The following is a 17860-nucleotide window of genomic DNA, read 5'->3' as shown; positions in this document are numbered from 1 at the left end:
AACCCTGTGAGGCAGGTTAGGCTGAAAGTCTGTGAGTGGTCTGAAATCACCCTATCAGCTTCCACAGCAAGAACATGGGTCTGGCAGACCCTGATCTGAAGTGCTAACTGCTATACCACACTGGCTGTCCTAGAGAGCCAGTTTCGAGTAGAGGTTAAGAGCATGGACTCTAATCTGGGGGAATCGGGTTTTATTCCACACTCCTCCACATGCAGCTGCTGGTGTGACCTTGGGTCAGTCGCAAGTTCTCTCAGACCTGTTCTCTCAAGGGCAGTTCTCAAGAGAGCTCTCTCAGCCCCACCTACCTCACAGGGTGCCTGTTGTGGGAAGGGGAAGGGAAAAGGATTGTAAGCCACTCTGAGACTCCTTCGGGTAGTGACGGGCGGGGTATAAATCCAATCTCTTCTTATTTTTCTAAATATTTAGTTTAAATATTAAAAAAGAAGGGCTGCTGGAAGTGAACAGGAGTAAGCAGCCAGGCCTAGTTTTCATGCCAGTCAGGTGTCATCAAGTCACCCAGAGGGCACTGCCAGGCTTCGGGTAGCCAACCTCCAGGTGGAGCCTAAAGATTGCCTGGTATCACAACTGAACTCCAGGGAACAGATCTCTCTCCCCCTGGAGAAAATAACTACTTTGGAGGGTGGACTCTATGGCATTCTATTCCGTTGACTCTCCACTCCCCAAACTCTGGCTTCTATAGACTGCACCACAAAATCTCCAGGAATTTCCCAGACTGGAGGTGGCAACCCTAGTCAGGACTGCACCCAATGAGTGTTCTCTCAAAGGCCCCCCCACACCTTTTACTGACAGCACTAAGCTTGGTTGCTTAGCAACAGCCACTGAAGCAAAAGTGAGCCTAGCAGCAGATGAAGAATCTTTGTCAGGAAAGGGAATTTGTCAGGGAATAGTTACCAGGCTGGCAGTGGAGTGAGCCAGAGGAGCGGAACCAGCACCCAGCCAATGGCACGCGAGTACTCTTGAGTGGCGGTTAATGGGCCAATGGCTGATGGAGCGCACAGCACAGCCAATAGGAGAGCTGGAAAGTGCCAATATGTTAGGCTTTTATATAGATTTACTTTATTTATATCCTGCCTTCCTCCCAATGCCGACCCAAAGCAGCTTTCATTGTTATCTTCTCCATTTCATCCTCACAACAACCCTGTGAGGTAGGTCAGGCTGAGAGCATGTGACTGGCCTGAGGTCACCCAGTGAGCTTCCAGGGCAGAAGTTGGCATTCAAACCTGGGTCTCCCAGCTCCTAGTCCAGCACTCTAACCACTATACCATGCTGGAAGGCAGCTGCATGCTCTCTCTCTCTCTCTCTCTCTCTCTCTTCCCTCTCTCTGAAGCAAGTTTCCTACTTCCCCTTCCCTGTCAGAATTAACCATAATTTATCATTACAAAAACACAATGGATAGTATTTACTAAGTTTATTAAAACATTTGCATTCCACCTTTAGCACCAACTGCAAGGAATACTAACTAGGCTCCCCTGCGAGCGGGATTCTAAATCCATTCTGAAAGCACGGTTTCATCACATTCTGATTTGTTAATAAGTCCAACCGCTTCCTTAGAGTCTATTCAAAACCTTTTGTCTTAACTTTTTCTCTTTTTGGCCCTCTTTCGTTTCAGCAAAAAAAGGAAAAGGAGGCCATATCCACATAATAATTTTGGGGGTACTGCCCACTTTCCTCGCCTACAATCATTTCAAAGCCATTGTTTCATGCATTAGGAAAACATTCCTTAGTTTCTTTTTCTATTCAGGAAAATTCTGGTTAGTGAGGGAACTTTGGTTAGCATTAGCCACGTGCAATAATAAACCGTAACTCACATCATGAGAAGGGAGGAAGGAATTTGCTCCTGGGGCAACGCTCCCTCTAAGCTGTGGAGTCTTGTGAGCAAAATTGTGAGTGACTGACATTAAAGTTGTGAGCAAGCGATTTGGCTACTGCATAAATTAGTTTGCTCTGGAGCCCTCCTTCCTGAGCTAAGACAAAAATGTGTGAGCTGGAGGCTGAAAAACTGCGAGAAGCTAACTCACACTAACTCAGCTTAGAGGGAACACTGCCTGAGGGTTGTGGGGTGCATTTCAGACTGCAAATGTGTCAAGAATGCGTGAGTGGCATAGATGGTTGGGGGGGGGGGGGGGTGGGGATCCCTAAAGGACAAAGAAAACACTCCACTGAAAACATGGAAGACTTCTCCTGTTTTTGCCACGAATACCAAACTACTGCTACGTTTCATTCCAATCGGAATGCAGTTAAAAGACGCTGCGTACAAAGAGGAAGCAACGCTGGCTGAGACTGAGATACAAGAAACAGAGGCGTTGACAAGCTTTTGGAAACGCAAGATTGGAAGCAGGGGTCATTTCCTGCGGGAGCGCACAGGAGTGGAGCTCTGGCAGTAAGGAGCCCAGGGGGCGGGCACATGCAACAAGCCCCGCCCCCTGCTCCCAGCAGCCCTCAGTCAGGCCACAAGGAGCAGCAATCCAAAACAGTCCAGTGGAACCTGAGTGGTGGGTGTTGCCTTCTGACACACTTCCGGTGATGTCAGGGGGTGTGGCATATGCAAATAAGTTATGCAAATAAGTTATGCTAATGAGCTCCTGCACCTCTTTTTCTACAAAATGACCCCTGATTGGAAGTATTGTAAGGAAAAGGTATAAATCCCCTACTTTACTGGCAGAAGTTGTCTGAACACCCACATACACCCCCTTCCGTGCCTGCATCTCAAAGATGTGAGGGTTCCAGCAGAGTTCCGAGGAGTGGCTAAGCATTCTAAAGGCAACACTCCCCTAGAGAACAGCTTGTGGTTTGATTTTACTAGGGAGAGGTACAACTGATCGAAGACTGCTACTTCAAGAAAGCTCTGAGAGAACCTGTGACTAACCCAAGGTCACCCAGCAGCTGCATCTGGAGGAGTGGGGAATCAAACCCGGCTCTCCCAGATTAGAGTCTGTGCTCTTAACCGCTACACCAAACTGGCGCTCGGGTGCTCGGTGATGCCCATTTAATTGCAAAAAACGGGTGGGGGGCAGTGTTAACATTCTCAACGGAACTGGCACACTATTCCCAATGGGTGTGTAAAGTGCTGGTGGGCAGTTGTGTAAAAGCTGGGCAGAGTTCAGGCTTTCAAATTCCAGGTACTATAATACAAATGAACTAGATGTCACAAAATAGAAGACAAATTATATTCATACTCCAGTGCCTGCTTAGAGGGACCAGAGTCCAACATGCCAAGACACTTGCCAAGCTATATTTATCTAAAGACTGCACAAACTTAAACATAAGTACATAAGAGAAGCCAATGTTGGATCAAACAAATGGCCCTTCCAGTCCAACACTCTGTCACACGGTGGCCAAAAACATGTTGTATCGATCATCTTGGCACCTACCTGCTAGGGGTGCACAACTTGGCTTGCCGTTTGCCCACCCACAGTGGCTTAGCATCTGCCTACCCCTTGGCCCCAATCCCCCACCCTCAAGAAAGGGGGGGTGGGGGTGGCAGACAGCAAATGGCATCCACAATAACACCCTGAAGAATTTCCTCATTCCTCTATGGCAGAGGTGTCAAGCTCATTTCTTACGAGGGCCAGATATCACTTTGTCTGGCTAGGCCGTGAATGCCAGAAACCGTAATGCCAGATACCAGAGATAGAAACTGTACAAAGGACAGCAGCTGGTAAGTTTCGAGTTGGTGTATCCTCACTGCAAGGCCCCATGCACTGGGAGCTGGGGTGCAGAGGAAAACCCACAAGGGCGGACTGGAGAGGCAGCAGTGCAGCCAGCGTGGGAAGATGCTCCCACGATGCTTAACTGCAGCAGACGAGGTTGTTCTGCCGTGCTGAAGCCACAACGGAGTGTCTTTGCCCACTCCCCCCCAGCACTCCCTCCCTTGCGTCAGTTGCTCACGGGCCGCACAAGAGCCCTGAACGGGTTGGTTCTGGGCCCCCGGGCCTGATGTTTGACACCCCTGCTCTATGGTTTTTACCCTAAAGACTGGGGGAAACTCCTAGAATGTTACCCAGAAACAGGGCCGGCCCCAACTTATTTTGCACCCTAGGCAAGGATCCCTTCTGGCGCCCCCCTCCCCATGTGCCCACCAATCTTCAAAAATAAATGCATTTTAGGAAGAATGAAAAACACAAATAATCAAGAAACTCCCAGAGTACGGGGCCGGGTGCAGCTTGGCGCCCCTAAGGGCCGGCCCGCTCTAGGCGATTGCCTAGTTCGCCTAGTGAGTGAGCCGGCCCTGCCCTGAAATGACATCACATCTTCACCAAACTTCACTTTTCCAAGGCACTGCCCTCAAAATCACCCGTATTGTCAAGGAAGTGATGGAAACCCGATGAACAATGGAATTTCAAACCATACAATCTTGAATCTTTGCATGTATATATCTATATCTATCGATCAATAGATAAAAGCTGAATTACAATCTGTGCTCTACATAACAAGACTGACGAAAAGGAAATGTTTAACTTTGGGCTTTAGACACACTGTAATAAAAGGAAAAGCAGGGGGTGTCAATTAACTACTTGTTAAGATCATGTAATTTGGATCTAGAATTCCAGGGCTCCAAGACTCAGCTTCGCCCTGAACTTTGGCAGGGCATTTGGGAAAGTGACATCCAACTCAATAGTTACAGTTCCCCATCTGTAACCTGGGTACAACTGCCATCTCAAGGGATGATACAACACTTGCATGTATAAAATGCCATAGACAAATAACACGTTAGCAGATCTACAAGGACGCCGGTTAAAAAGTCATAGCTCCTTGCAGAACAAAGTTAGTTCTTAATGAGACGTTTAAACAGACACACACAAAAACCAATCCCTCCCTTCCATTCATAGTTTTGACGTGTTTTTAAAATCAAACAAGTTTTTACAGCTACCTTTTGCCCAACGTGACTGTTAACAAATTGGGTGTCCCCGGACTCGATTTCCCTTTCTGCTCCACCAGGCCTTTTCCCGTTCTGACCGGCGACGCTGTCCGGCTCGGACTCTCCACATACGGCGAGGCTGGGGGGCTGGTGTTTTCTATGGTGACTTGAATGGGCTCTAGGAGCATCTTAGAGTCATCCATAAGTTTGGTGGACAAGGGCTTTATCTCATCCGTGGCAGCGGACGGCAGCGGAGCCGGCTGGAACATGACGGCCACGTTGGGAGGCGTGCTCGCCGTACTGCTCTCCAGCGGAGAAAGCTGGTCGAAGGAACGTAACTGGAAGTCGTCGTCCATGGGGATGTAGGGCGCTAACATCTCCAAATCTAAATCCGTTTCCTGAAAGGCAAAACGGGAAAGGGTCAGCAGCACGGAAATCACAGTGGCAGTGACGCTTACCGGACGCTTCGGAAGCTGCCTTATACTGGGATCAGACCGTCAGTCCATCAAGGTCAGTGATGTCTATTTAGACTGGCAGGAAGTCTCCATGTCAGGTGAGGGTCTTTCACATTACTTACTGGCTAGTCTTTTCAACTGGAGAAGCTGGGGATTGAACCTGGGACCTTCTTCGCACAAGCCATGGCGCCTCTTAAGACAGCTTTAAAGGGGGATTGGATAGATTCATGGAGAAGAGGTCTATCAGTGGCTACTAGCCGTGGTGACTAAAGGGAACCTCCACATTCAGAGGCAGTCAACCTCTGAATCCCAGTGCCAGGAGCCAATATCAAGGGAAGGCCTCAGCCTTCAGAGGGACTGATTGGCCACTGTGTGAGACAGGATGCTGGACCAGATGGACTACTGGTCTGATCCAGTGTGGCTCTTCTTATGTTCCAATGAAGGCCTATGCCCTGTTGCTGGCCCTCCAGGGGAACTGGTTGGCCACTGTGTGAAATAAGATGCTGGACTAGATGGACCACTGGTCTGATCCAGCAGGGCTCTTCTTATGTTGTAATGAAGGACTTGGCCTCCATACCTTGTTGTTGGTCCTCCAGAGCCACTGGTTGGCCACTGTGTGAGACAGGATGGTGGACTAGATGGACCACTGGTCTGATCCAGCAGGGCTCTCCTTATGTAACTTATATTTGCCCTGTAACTACAAACTTACTATCGTTTCTAAGACATTTATGCAGGAAGCCTCACGGAAAGGAGTGGAGAAGGTGAGCAGCATTAACGGCACAGGGCTTGGGTATATGAACTGCTACTTACCAAAGCAACACAGCCAAATGCCAAAAAAGGTTTGTATCGGTGTTTTACATAACTCGTTGCTACACACTGAGGGCTCTATGAAGCCAAGGGGTTAAATTTAGTCACTTCAAATCAAATCCCTAAACTTTTTTTAAAACAACAATAACAACATGGGATTAATTCATAGGAGCAGTAGGGCATTCTGTGATAGAAAAAGAAAAGTTTCAATGTGCACGCGGACGGTGTGGTAACTGCCACCACCAGAGTGCAGCTGTGACACTTGTTACCCTCACCCCAACCAGTCTTAAGCAGAACTGAAAGACTGGTATAGCTTGATATTGAAAGACTTATGCCCCTGAATACCTGTCTTCACAGTAACAGTAAATACAAGTGGTAGTTCATAAACATAAGAACATAAGAGCCCTGCTAGATCAGACCAGTGGTCCATCTAGTCCAGCATTCTGTCTCACACAGGGGCCAGTCAAGTCTTCTGGAGGGCCAACAACAAGGCACAGAGGCCGAGGCCTTCATTAGAACATACTAAGAAGAGCCCTCATGGATCAGACCAGTGGTCCATCCAGTCCAGCCTCCTGTCTCATACAGTGGCCAACCAGTTCCTCTGGAGGGCCAACAGCAGGGCACAGAAGCCTGAGGCCTTCCTCTGATGTTGCCTCCTGGCTCTGGCATTCAGAGGATTAGTGCTTCTGAACGTGGAGGTTCCGCTCAGTCACCAGGGATAGTAGCCATTGATGGACTTATCCTTCACGAATCTAATCCCCTTTTCAAGCTGTTTCTTCCTGTGGCCATCAGGACATCCTCTGGCAACGAATGCCACATTTTAATCACTCTCTGTGTAAAGTAGTATTCCCTTCTGTCTGTCCTGAACCAAAGTCCCAGGCTCTTCAGCCTTTCCTTATAGGGAAGGGGCTCCAATCCCCTAAATGCCTTGGTCCTCTGTACTTTCCCCAGCTCTGCAATGTCCTTTTGGAGATACAGTGACCAGAACTGTACACATGATTCCAAATGAGGCCGCACCACAGATCTATACGGGAGCACTACAGTATTGGCCGTTTTATTCCCAATCCCTTGCCTGATAACCCCTAGCATGGAGTTTGCCTTTTTGACCGCTGCCGCACCCTGGGGTGACACTTCCATCGAGCCGTCCACTAGGAACCCGAGATCCCTTCCCCTCTCTGTCTCAGCAAGTTCAGACCACGCAATTATTTCTTTGATTCCAAAGGAAGGACAAGATTCAACAAATGTAAAGAACTACAGGCCAATATCTCTTTTGAACAACGATTATAAAATCTTTGCAAAAATTATTGCAGAAAGGGTGAAAAACTATTTACAAACGGTAATTTCTGAAGATCAAGCGGGCTTTTTACCCAAAAGGCAGATTAGAGACAATGTAAGAATAGTAATGGACGCAATTGAATATTATGAAAAGCACCCAGAAAAAGAAGTAGCTTTTCTGTTTGTTGATGCAGAAAAAGCTTTTGACAATCTTAATTGGAATTTTATGCACCAGATGATGGAAAAGATTGAAGCGGGACAACATTTTAGAAATTGTATTGAAGCTATCTATTCTGAACAAAGAGCTAAAATAAATGTGAATAAAGAACTGACAGATAACTTCAAAGTACAGAAAGGAACAAGGCAAGGTTGTCCGTTATCACCGTTATTATTTATCTGGGTATTGGAAATACTTTTACAAAAAATACAGTACGATCAAGAAATAAAGGGCTTGACACATAAAGGACACCAATACAAATATCGAGCATTTGCAGACGATGTAATGTTTATGGTGGAAAACCCAACAGAAAAATTGACATTGCTTTTTCAAAAAATAAAGGAGTTTGGAGAATTGGCCGGCTTTTACGTAAATAAGAATAAAACAAAACTTATATGTAAAAACATGATCAAACAAAAACAAGTGGAACTACAAGAACTGGTACAATGTGAAGTAGTTAAAAAAACAAAATACCTTGGAATTGAATTAACGGCAAAAAATATAGACCTATATAAGAATAATTATGAGAAATTATGGACTAAGCTGACTCAAGATTTTAAGAAATGGGATAAAATGAACTTATCACTGATGGGAAGAATATCAGTTATAAAAATGAATGTCCTACCACGTTTGATGTTCCTGTTCCAAACAATACCAATTCTGCATAAAACGGATTTGTTGGCCAAGTGGCAACAAGAGTTGTCAAAATTTGTTTGGGCAGGCAAGAAACCAAGGATCAAAATGAAAATACTTTGTGATGCCAAAGAAAGAGGAGGTCTACAAATGCCAAATCTTAGACTATATTATGAAGCGGTTTGTCTAACATGGATGGATCAATGGGTGAAGCTTGAAAATGACAGATTGTTGGGGTTGGAAGGGCATGATTGTAGATTTGGCTGGCATGCATATTTATGGTATGACAAGATAAAAATGGACAGTTTTTTTAAACTTCACTTGGTGAGAAAAGCTTTGTATATGGTATGGACAAGATATAAGAAGTACCAGAGTGACTTAAGACCATTGTGGATTGTACCAGTAGAAGTGTTGATATCTTACTCAAGACAGCGAGGTAGAGACTGGTTGCCATATAGAGATTTAATTAAAAAAGAGGGAACAGAGTGGGTAATGAAAAAGCAGAATGAAATTGAATATGAATATGAGTGGTTGAAATATATGCAGATTTATGATCTTTTTAGATCTGACAAAAAAAACTATGGTTTTAGAGAGGAAAAAAATGAAATTGAAAAGGTATGGGAGAGTGGAGGAGGAAAAAATATTTCTAAAATGTATAAGGTGTTGTTAAAATGGTATACTGAAGATGAAACTGTTAAAGAACAAATGTTAAAATGGGCTATTAATATGAATAAGGAAGTGGCTATGGAAACCTGGGAATATTTGTGGAAAAATTCTATTAAGATCTCGACATGTACTAATGTTAAAGAAAATTGTTATAAGATGATGTATAGGTGGTACATGACACCTAAGAAGATTGCAAATATGAATCAAAATATGTCAAACAAATGTTGGAAATGTAAGAGGCATGAGGGCTCATTTTATCATATGTGGTGGACTTGTGAGAAAGCTGTAGACTTTTGGACAAAAGTCCACAATGAAATGCAAAAAATACTGAAATGTTCTTTTAAAAAAGCACCGGAAATTCTGCTTTTGGGACTTAAAATGGAAGAAGTCAATACGACTAAAAAGACTTTACTCTGGTACCTGATAGTGACAGCGAGAATGATTTATGCTCAGTTTTGGAAGACAGAAAAGGTACCAGAGGTTGAAGAATGGATACAAAAAGTTCTGTTCATGGCACAAATGGATAAGATTACAAAAAAACTGAATAACAAAGAAGACGATGAGTTTTTTGGAGAATGGAATGATTTTAAAATTTATCTGGAAAAGAACTGGGATGTGAAACAAAACTTAATATGTTTAGATCAATATTAAGTCAAAAGATGTTATCTTTAGATTGTAATGACGAAAAACTGATATTGTTGATGATATGAAGTAATTTGGAGCAGGGGTGGAAGCATTGTGGGAAGCCATTGGAGGGAGGGGAGGAACTGGGAATGGGGTAGACAATTGATAGAATGAAATGTTTTATATGTTGTATTCCTGAGAAAATAAAAAAATTTGTTTACCAAAAAAAAAAAAAAAAGTTCAGACCACGTTAGCCTAGACTTGAAGTGGGGTTTTCTTTGCCCCGTTGCACACCAACTTACACTTACCGACACTGAACGTCATTTGCCACACTGTCGCTCACTCACTCACCCAGTTTGTGGAGGTCCTCTTGGAAACACAGAGCTGGAAGAGACACCAAATGTCGTCTAGTCCTACCCCCTGTACAGTGCGGGGACGTCACCCGTACCTCCTCCGCCCCTAGTCTCCCAGTAGACCCCGCTCTGTGCTCAAAAGAGGTAAAAAAAAAACACCTCCAGGATCTCTCAGCCAATCGGGAACCACTTGCAACGGCACACCGAGACAGGCCTAGAAACAGACCACCTTTCACTCCTGTGCCCACCTGCATGGAGAACGGGTTCTTCAGGTCTGGGTCGATGGCGAAGAGTTTCTCCACCAGCTCCAGCTTGAACTCACTGGCCATTTCGTTGTCCACGTCGAAGCAGTAGTCGCCGGGGCTGCTGGGCTGTGAATACAATCCCGCCATCCCTTTTCAGTGCCGTGTGACATTCTCCTCACCCCCCCCCCAAAAAAAATCACCAATCTGAATTTTACACAACAGGAATGGTTTACGTTCACTCTCTTCAGCCGTGAATTCCCTCTCCCCCGTGCCCCCGGCTCACAGATTTTGGAGCTTCCTACAGTCAGGATGAGGCCAGGGAGTAGTACTAAGTTCACACGTTTAATTTAACTCCCAGATCTGGAAGACGTACCCACTTGCATCCTACTGCTCTTTTCAGCAAATTATGAAGCATTCGACCCGCCTCCGGAGCCTTCTGCTAGTGGGGAGAGGCTCTTCTGCTGGCGGAAGGGCCTCTTCTCTTTGGAAGGACCTTGGGCTGGACAAAGGCTTTGCACTTTGATGAGGGAAGTGCTACTAGGGTACAAAGCACCCCCCCCCAGGCATGTTGCAAATCTTTTTGTTTCGGGGTGGGGGGTGGGGGGGTAGCCATGTTGGCCCGAAGCGGAAGAGTAAACTTGCAGCACCTTAAAGACTAAATCTGTTCTGTCTTGAAGAAGAAGAGGTTGGATTTATACCCTGCCCTTCACTAGGAGCCTCAGAGCGGCTTACAATCTCCTTCCCTTCCTCTCCCCACAAGAGACACCTCCTGAGGCAGGTGGGGCTGAGAGAGCTCTGAGAGAGCTGCTGATGAGAGAACAGTTCTGAGAGAACTGTGACTGACCCAAGGTCACCCAGTTCCCTGCATGTGGAGGAGTGGGGAGACCAACCCCGGTTCTCCCAGATCGGAGTCCGCACTCCTAACCACCACACCGAACTGGTGCTGCTGGACTCAAATCTTGCTTTCAGGACCCTGAAAGTATGTCGCTGTCCCTTCAATCTGGCTCGGTGTATCAGTACAGCAATGTAGGAACAGTGTTCTCTGCGTGGCAAACCTGGAGATTCACTTCTCCTGCCTGGAGATTGGGAACTAGAGTGTGTGAGTGCTAACTGCACAAGGTAACATCTGCTGACTTCATAGCAGGGGAAGATAAGAGAGTGCACTGTCTGCTTGAAAGGGGGAGGAGGGGGGGGGAAATGGGGGAAAACTAAGAGCTTATAATAAACGCTGCGGAGTGAGAAATTTCAGACAGCTTTCTGCAGACCTGTGTCGTGTGTCGTTCTTTGAACCCCTGCAACCTTCACAGCAAGGCATGCAGTTGGCAAAATTCTATACAACATCAAATTGTCATGTTGTTTTCTGCCATACTAGCATCCAACACAGATGTGTCGGGGGGGGGGGGAGTATCAGTTTTGGGCCGCTATGTTGACCCAAAATAAAAGCTCCTCTACCTTGTCGTGGATGGCCCAGGCTAGCCTGAACTTCTCAGATCTTGGAAGTTGAGCAAGGTTGGCCCTGGGGAGCACCTGGACGAGAGACCTCCAAGGAAGTCCAGGGTTCCTACACAGAGGCAGGCAATGGCAAACCGCCTATGTTCATCTCTCGCCTGGGAAACCATACGGGGTCACCGTGACTCAGCTGTGGCTTGACGGCACTTTGCAACGTCACCCTTTACAAAGAGGAACGCCCAGCTGACTTTTGACTGGGAGGCAGCGTGGCACAGCCACACCGTTACCCCAAGAACAGAGAGACTTTTCTGAATCCCTGCTCAACACATGGTGCCACCTTTGGCCAGTGACTATCTTCACAGTCAGACATAAGAACGTAAGAAGAGCCCTGCTGGATCAGATCAGTGGTCTATCTAGTCCAGCATCCCGTCTCACACAGTGGCCATTGGAACGTAAGAAGAGCCCTGCTGGATCAGACCAGTGAGGGTCCATCTAGACCAGCATCCTGTCTCACACAGTGGCCGACAACAGGGCAGAGAGGCCGAGGCCTTCATTAGAACACAAGAAGAGCCCTGCTGGATCAGACCAGTGGTCCATCTAGTCCAGCATCCCGTCTCACACAGTGGCCATTGGAATGTAAGAAGAGCCCTGCTGGATCAGACCAGTGGCCGGGTCCATCTAGACCAGCATCCTGTCTCACACAGTGGCTGATCAGTTCCTCCGGAGGGCCAACGACAGGGCAGAGAGGCCGTGGCCTTCATTAGAACATAGGAAGAGCCCTGCTGGATCAGACCAGTGGTTCACCTAGTCCAGCATCCTGTCTCAAGCAGTGGCCAACCGGCTCCTCTAGAGGGCCAACAACAGGGCGTAGAGGCTGAGGCTTCCCCTGCTGTTGCCTCCTGGCTCGGGGATTCAGAGGCTGTCTACCTTTGAACGTGGAGGGTCTCCAGCTCCACGAGGCTGTTGTGGGGGAGGGGGGGTAAATGGGACCCTTCCCTCTTCCCCACCTCTATGACACTCCTAGGAACAAGGGCAGGATACAAAGCTAGTAAAAACTGAACAGTGGAAAAAAATAAAATCTTTTTATTTACAGGACAAGCAACCGGTTCCAGCAGAGAGTGCGGGATCCGGCGCCGATTCTCCAGCGACTAACCTCAGGCGAGCTTTGGCTGGTGCTGCCGTCGGAAGGGGTGGCCGGCTGCTCTTGCTTCCGGCAGGCTGAGAAGGTCAGATCCAGGGGCTCCACGCTAGGCTCCAGCTTGGACACCACCTCCCGATTGAGCGCCGGATCCACATTGCTCCGCAGCGGCTTGGTGGTGTCTGAAGCGGGCGGGGGGGACATGGCCAAATGTATGCACTGCAATTTCTCACTGGATGAGGGGAGCATTACATCATTATACAAAGGAACATCGTCAGGCGGCTGCTCATCAGAGTCTACAGAAATTAAAAGAGAACCATTGGCTTAATTAAGGAGTGTCGCACTGGGTGGCAAGGCCCTCATTTAAAAAACAAAAAACCAACCACAACAGGTGCAATTAATCTGCAATGCCCAAAGAACATTAAAGGTAAAGGTAAAGGCTTCCCTTCCTCAAAAGCTAGTGGAATCCGACTCTAGGGTTGCGGTGCTCGTCTCCGTTTCCAAGCTGAAGAGCCAGCGCTGTCCTCAGACTTCTCCATGGTCACGCGGCAGGCATGACTAAATGCCAAGGCGCACGGAATGCTGTTACCCTCCCACCGAAGCGGTACCTATTTATCTACTTGCAATGTCTTGCTTTCGAACAGCTAGGTTGGCAGGAGACGGGTCTGCAGTTCAGCATCTTCACCACTGCAGTCCAGTGTCTTAACCACTGAGCCACCACACAGCCCTCCAAAGAACATTACTTGACTTTTAGCGGACTTTACAGGCGGGTCCCTTGAACCAAACGCACACCCACCGTCAGTGCCGAAATCTAGCGCAATAATGGTGTCCCCCGCGGCAGGAGCAAGCAAGGTTAATGCGTCTGGCTCCTTCTTCAGTTTCTCAAAGAGGCTGTTGCTGTCTTCCAGGGTATCCTTGCCCAGCAGTTTGGTCTCCTTCAGCTCCGGAGAATCCACCGGTTTCAACATACACTCCGTTTGCTGGAGCGAGAATATCAAGTCCTTCTCGACGATGCCACTGCGGGAAGACAGAAAGGAAATCGTTAGAGAGTGGCTGAAAAGCCGGAATTGGCTATTTTATTAGAGTACATTGCTCTCAAAAATCTCTCCTGTTATGGGTACTTTCTGCAGATCACACCAAAGCATCTGCCAGGAAGATCTGGACTGAAAACTCAAGTCTCTCGAGCTTCACGCAACTTCTTTGTGTGAACAGAACCAGTTACAGTTTCTGGTGGGTGTCCATGTAGAAGAGCAAGATCTGAGCCCAGTCGCACCTTAAAGACAAAATGAGATTCCTGGGGTGTAAGCTTGCAGGAGTCAAAGGTCTCTTTGTCGTATCTGGAAAAGGGAGCTTTGACTATGGAAAGCTATTACCCTGGAAATCTTGCTGGTATTGAAGGTGCTGCTGGACTAGAACCTAGATTCAAGTCCAGTAGTACCTTAAAGACCAACAAGGTTTTTGAGGTATAAGCTCTCGAGAGTCAACGCTTCCTTGTATCTGACGAAGTGAGCTCTGACTCTCGAAAGCTTACACCCTGAAACTCTTGTTGGCCTTCAAGGTGCAACTGGGCCCCAATCTAGCTCTTCTAATGCAGATCAACTTGACTACCCTCTGGAGAAGAACCTGTTACAGTAGAACACAACCAATGTCTCCAGGACCGAGTGGAACTGCCACGGAAGACTAGCAGCGATGGGGCAACAGTTGAGGAAGTTAGTTGACCATTATCAACCTTTGTGGTTTCTCTGTTTATTTCCATGGGATTATTCTTCCAGAATTCTAAAATGTGATGAATAACAGATGCTAAAGGTGTGTAGTCTCACACACAGAGGATTTCCAGTGGGGCAGAGAAGAGCCATCCTCCAACCCCAGCCCCGGAGTCGTTACAGGTGTGCATGGGCAAAAATACACACTGGGGCGGGGGGGAACATATGGCAAATGGAAAGCCTGAATAGAGCAAAAAGAAGATTCACGGTTCAAAAATAATAAAAACTGCAAAAGAACCATGGGAAAAAAGACCCTAGGTGCTTCTTAAAATATCATATTATAGATTCATTTCCTAACATATTAATAAAGAATTCTCTTTTACAGATCAGACTATCAAACGCTATTTCCAAACAGTGTACAATATGTAGAGTACAATATGATATGAAATGATATTTTTATGAAGATTCCGGATAAAACCTCGTTTCGGATGCCTTCTTCGGAGATGAATTTGTATCGTAAATTTGTGTTTGCTCATTTACGCCGCCGACATCAGTTTTACGTCAGTTTTATATTATCAAGAGTCAGTCAATGTTGATAAAAGGTTCTTAAGTGAGACTACCTGTAATGATTCCTTGTTTTATATGTGTGTGTGTCTCTTTAAAAGTTTGGTTGCATGGCTGTGTGATGGACTAGAGTGCTTGAAGAGACCAGTGTGGTGTGATTGGTGATTGAAAGAGAGGGGGAGGGGTTTTAGAAAGGGGTTCTGAGTGGATGAATGGGTATGTCCTTCAGGAGTGACAGTTAGAGGTTTGACAGTTGATAAAGACAGTTGATAAGTTAGTTCGTTCTGAGGTCTTGTGTGTGATACAAGAGTTAAGTTCTGTGTATGAAGAAAAGTTTAATGTATAAGGAAACAAAAGTTAAATGAAAGTCTGAGTGACAGACTGGAGTGAAATAGGAAATGTATATGACCCTGAGTAATGAGTTATAAAGTTACTTGAAAAATCCCTGTCAGAAAGGGAGCAGATCTTGTGTGAGACACAACGAAATTGTTAAAATTATTCACATTACTGGTTACATTGTTCTACACTTTTATTTATGAACTGTTTCAATAAATCTTCTTTTATTTAAGTCTGCCAGCTCTGAAAGAAATAATTTCTCAGGAAACACATAGACCCTTGTGAGACTTAAAAACTTGACCTACCTATCCAGTGATAGCCAAAAGAAAGTATAAAGTTTTGGAAAGCCTAAAATTTCCTGGTGGCAGCCTAACCTACCCGGTTGAACAAAATAAAAAGAACACTTTAAAGTGAAACCAGGCCTCCCCAGATAAGGGGTCGTCACACTACCGATCACCATATTCAAGGAAAGATCACTCTAAAACATTACAAAGCTGGCTATGCCTGTGCCTGCGCCCAGAATCCTCACATCCAACCTTCCCTCTCTGCACGGCAAGAGTAACTGGAGCTTCTAGAACACAAATAATTTGCCTCACACCAAGACGAAAGGGTGAATGGGGGGTATGGGCCGTCTCTAGGGATCTGTGACAGCTGCACAAGGTGTCTGAGGACTTTACACGGAGTGGATTGGATGCCACCCACTTTCCTACTGAACTTCGCCCAGTTCGAAGTTTGAGTCCAGTGGCGCCTTTAAGGCCAACCAAGTTTTATTGTCGGTCTTAAAGGTGCCACTGGACTTAAACTTTGTGCTGTTGCTTCAGGCCAACGCAGCTACCCAGCTTAATCTAACATCGCCCAGTGTTATCGATTCATTTTATTCTGGACATTTATACCCTGGCTTTATGGTCCAGGCTAGCCCGATCTGGTAAGCTAAGCAGGGTCAGCCCTGGTGAGTACTTGGATAGGAGACCGACCGCCACAGAAATCCAGGGCTGCTATGCAGAGGCAGGCGATAGCAAAGCACCTCTGAACGTCTCTTGCCTTGGAAACCTTACAGGGTCACCATAAGTCGGCTGCAACTTGGTGGCACTTTGCACCACCACCAAGTTTTCAGGAGTCTGACAAAGGGAACCTTTGACTCTCCAAAGCTTATGCTCTGATAATCTTGGTCTTTAAGGTGCTTCCAGACTCAACCCTTGATGTTCTAGTCGAGTCCTGCTAGCAATCTCCATTTCTGGACCTTTCTGAGGATATAAACTGGGAGTGTCCAGATGTACCCAGTTACAGGCATTCAAGCAGTAGTTTTCATCATTCCCCTTGAAACAACCAATGAAGCTGATGGGTTAGGGTTGCGAGACCCCCCCTGGTGGAAGCGGGGGGTCCCCCACTGCCAGGGCCCACCTCCCCACTGCTGATCAGCTGGCCGTTGGGGGTGACCGTACCCCCCAAAAAGAGGGAGAACCATCTGACGTGCAGTGACTTGTCTACATCGCTGCCCGTGCGACCTGGAAGTGATGTCATTACATCTGGGATGTCGGGGCAACACTCTGATATTTTGGCAAAAACTTTATGGTGGAAGACAAACTTACCATAGAATTTTTGCCCGAACACCAGAGCCTTGCCCCGACATCCCTGACAAGATGACATCACTTCTGGGTCACGTGGGCGGTGACACAGACACGTCGCTGTATGTCCGATGGGCCTCCCTGCTGCTCCCAGTCTGTCTCCCGTCCCATGTGCTGCCAGTTGCCAGGATTGACCGGGATGGGCAGCAGATTCAGGACAGACAAAAAGAAATGCTTCTTTACACAGCAAGGGATTCAAAGGTAGAATTTGCTGCCAGAGTATGAAGTGATGGCCACATGCATAAAAAGTAAAGGTTCCCTTGCTCAAAAGCCAGTCGGAATTTGACTCTAGGGTTGTGGTGCTCATCTCTGTTTCAAAGCCGAAGAGCCAGCGCTGTCCGAAGATGTTTCCGTGGTCAGGTGGCTGGCATGACTAAACACCAAGGCGCACGGAACGCTGTTACCTTCCCACTAAAGTGGTACCTATTTATCTCCTTGCAATTTCTTGCTTTCGAATTGCTAGGTTGGCAGGAGCTGGAACTAGAGACGGGAGCTCACTCCGTCATGCGGCACCCGGGTCTCGAACTGCTGAACTACCGACCTTCCACAGCCTGCAGTTCAGCGTCTTAACCACTTGAGCCACATGCATAGAGAGATTTAAAAAGAGATTAGGCAGATTCATGGAGGACATATCAGTGGCTACTAGCCATAGTGAGTAAAGAGAACCTACACATTCAGAGGCAGTCAACCTCTGAATCCCCAGTGCCAGGAGGCAACATCAGGAGAAAGCCTCGACTTCCATGCCCTGTTGTTGGCCCTCCAGAGGAACTGTTTGGCCACTGTGTGAGAGAGGATGCTGAAATAGATGGACCACTGGTCTGATCCAGCGGGGCTCTTCTTAGGTTCTTAACAAAGAGAGGATTTTGCTGCCAAACACAACAACCTGCTGCA

The 17860-nt window shown here is 46.8% G+C and overlaps 1 protein-coding gene across 2 annotated transcripts in view; it reads right to left on the bottom strand.

Moving 5' to 3' along the window:
- HIF1A (hypoxia inducible factor 1, alpha subunit (basic helix-loop-helix transcription factor)) overlaps positions 1 to 17860 on the bottom strand; it is an 87301-nt gene that overhangs the window by 10763 nt on the left and 58678 nt on the right. The window contains exons 9-13 of one of the 2 annotated variants that reach the window (XM_015422024.1): positions 13538 to 13758; positions 12757 to 13037; positions 10158 to 10280; positions 9908 to 9940; positions 4892 to 5277 (exon numbers count right to left, since the gene is read on the bottom strand). In XM_015422024.1, the coding sequence (XP_015277510.1) occupies positions 4892 to 5277; positions 9908 to 9940; positions 10158 to 10280; positions 12757 to 13037; positions 13538 to 13758 (1044 nt within the window). The remainder of the gene's footprint in view (positions 1 to 4891; positions 5278 to 9907; positions 9941 to 10157; positions 10281 to 12756; positions 13038 to 13537; positions 13759 to 17860) is intronic. The other variant, XM_015422025.1, reaches the window with a different exon arrangement.

Source organism: Gekko japonicus, unplaced genomic scaffold (genome assembly GCF_001447785.1).
Source record: "Gekko japonicus isolate JY-2015 unplaced genomic scaffold, Gekko_japonicus_V1.1 scaffold166, whole genome shotgun sequence".
Classification (NCBI taxonomy): Eukaryota; Metazoa; Chordata; class Lepidosauria; order Squamata; family Gekkonidae; genus Gekko; species Gekko japonicus.
The sequence above is the reverse complement of the archived record's forward strand: the minus strand, read 5'-3'. Positions and strand labels throughout refer to the sequence as shown.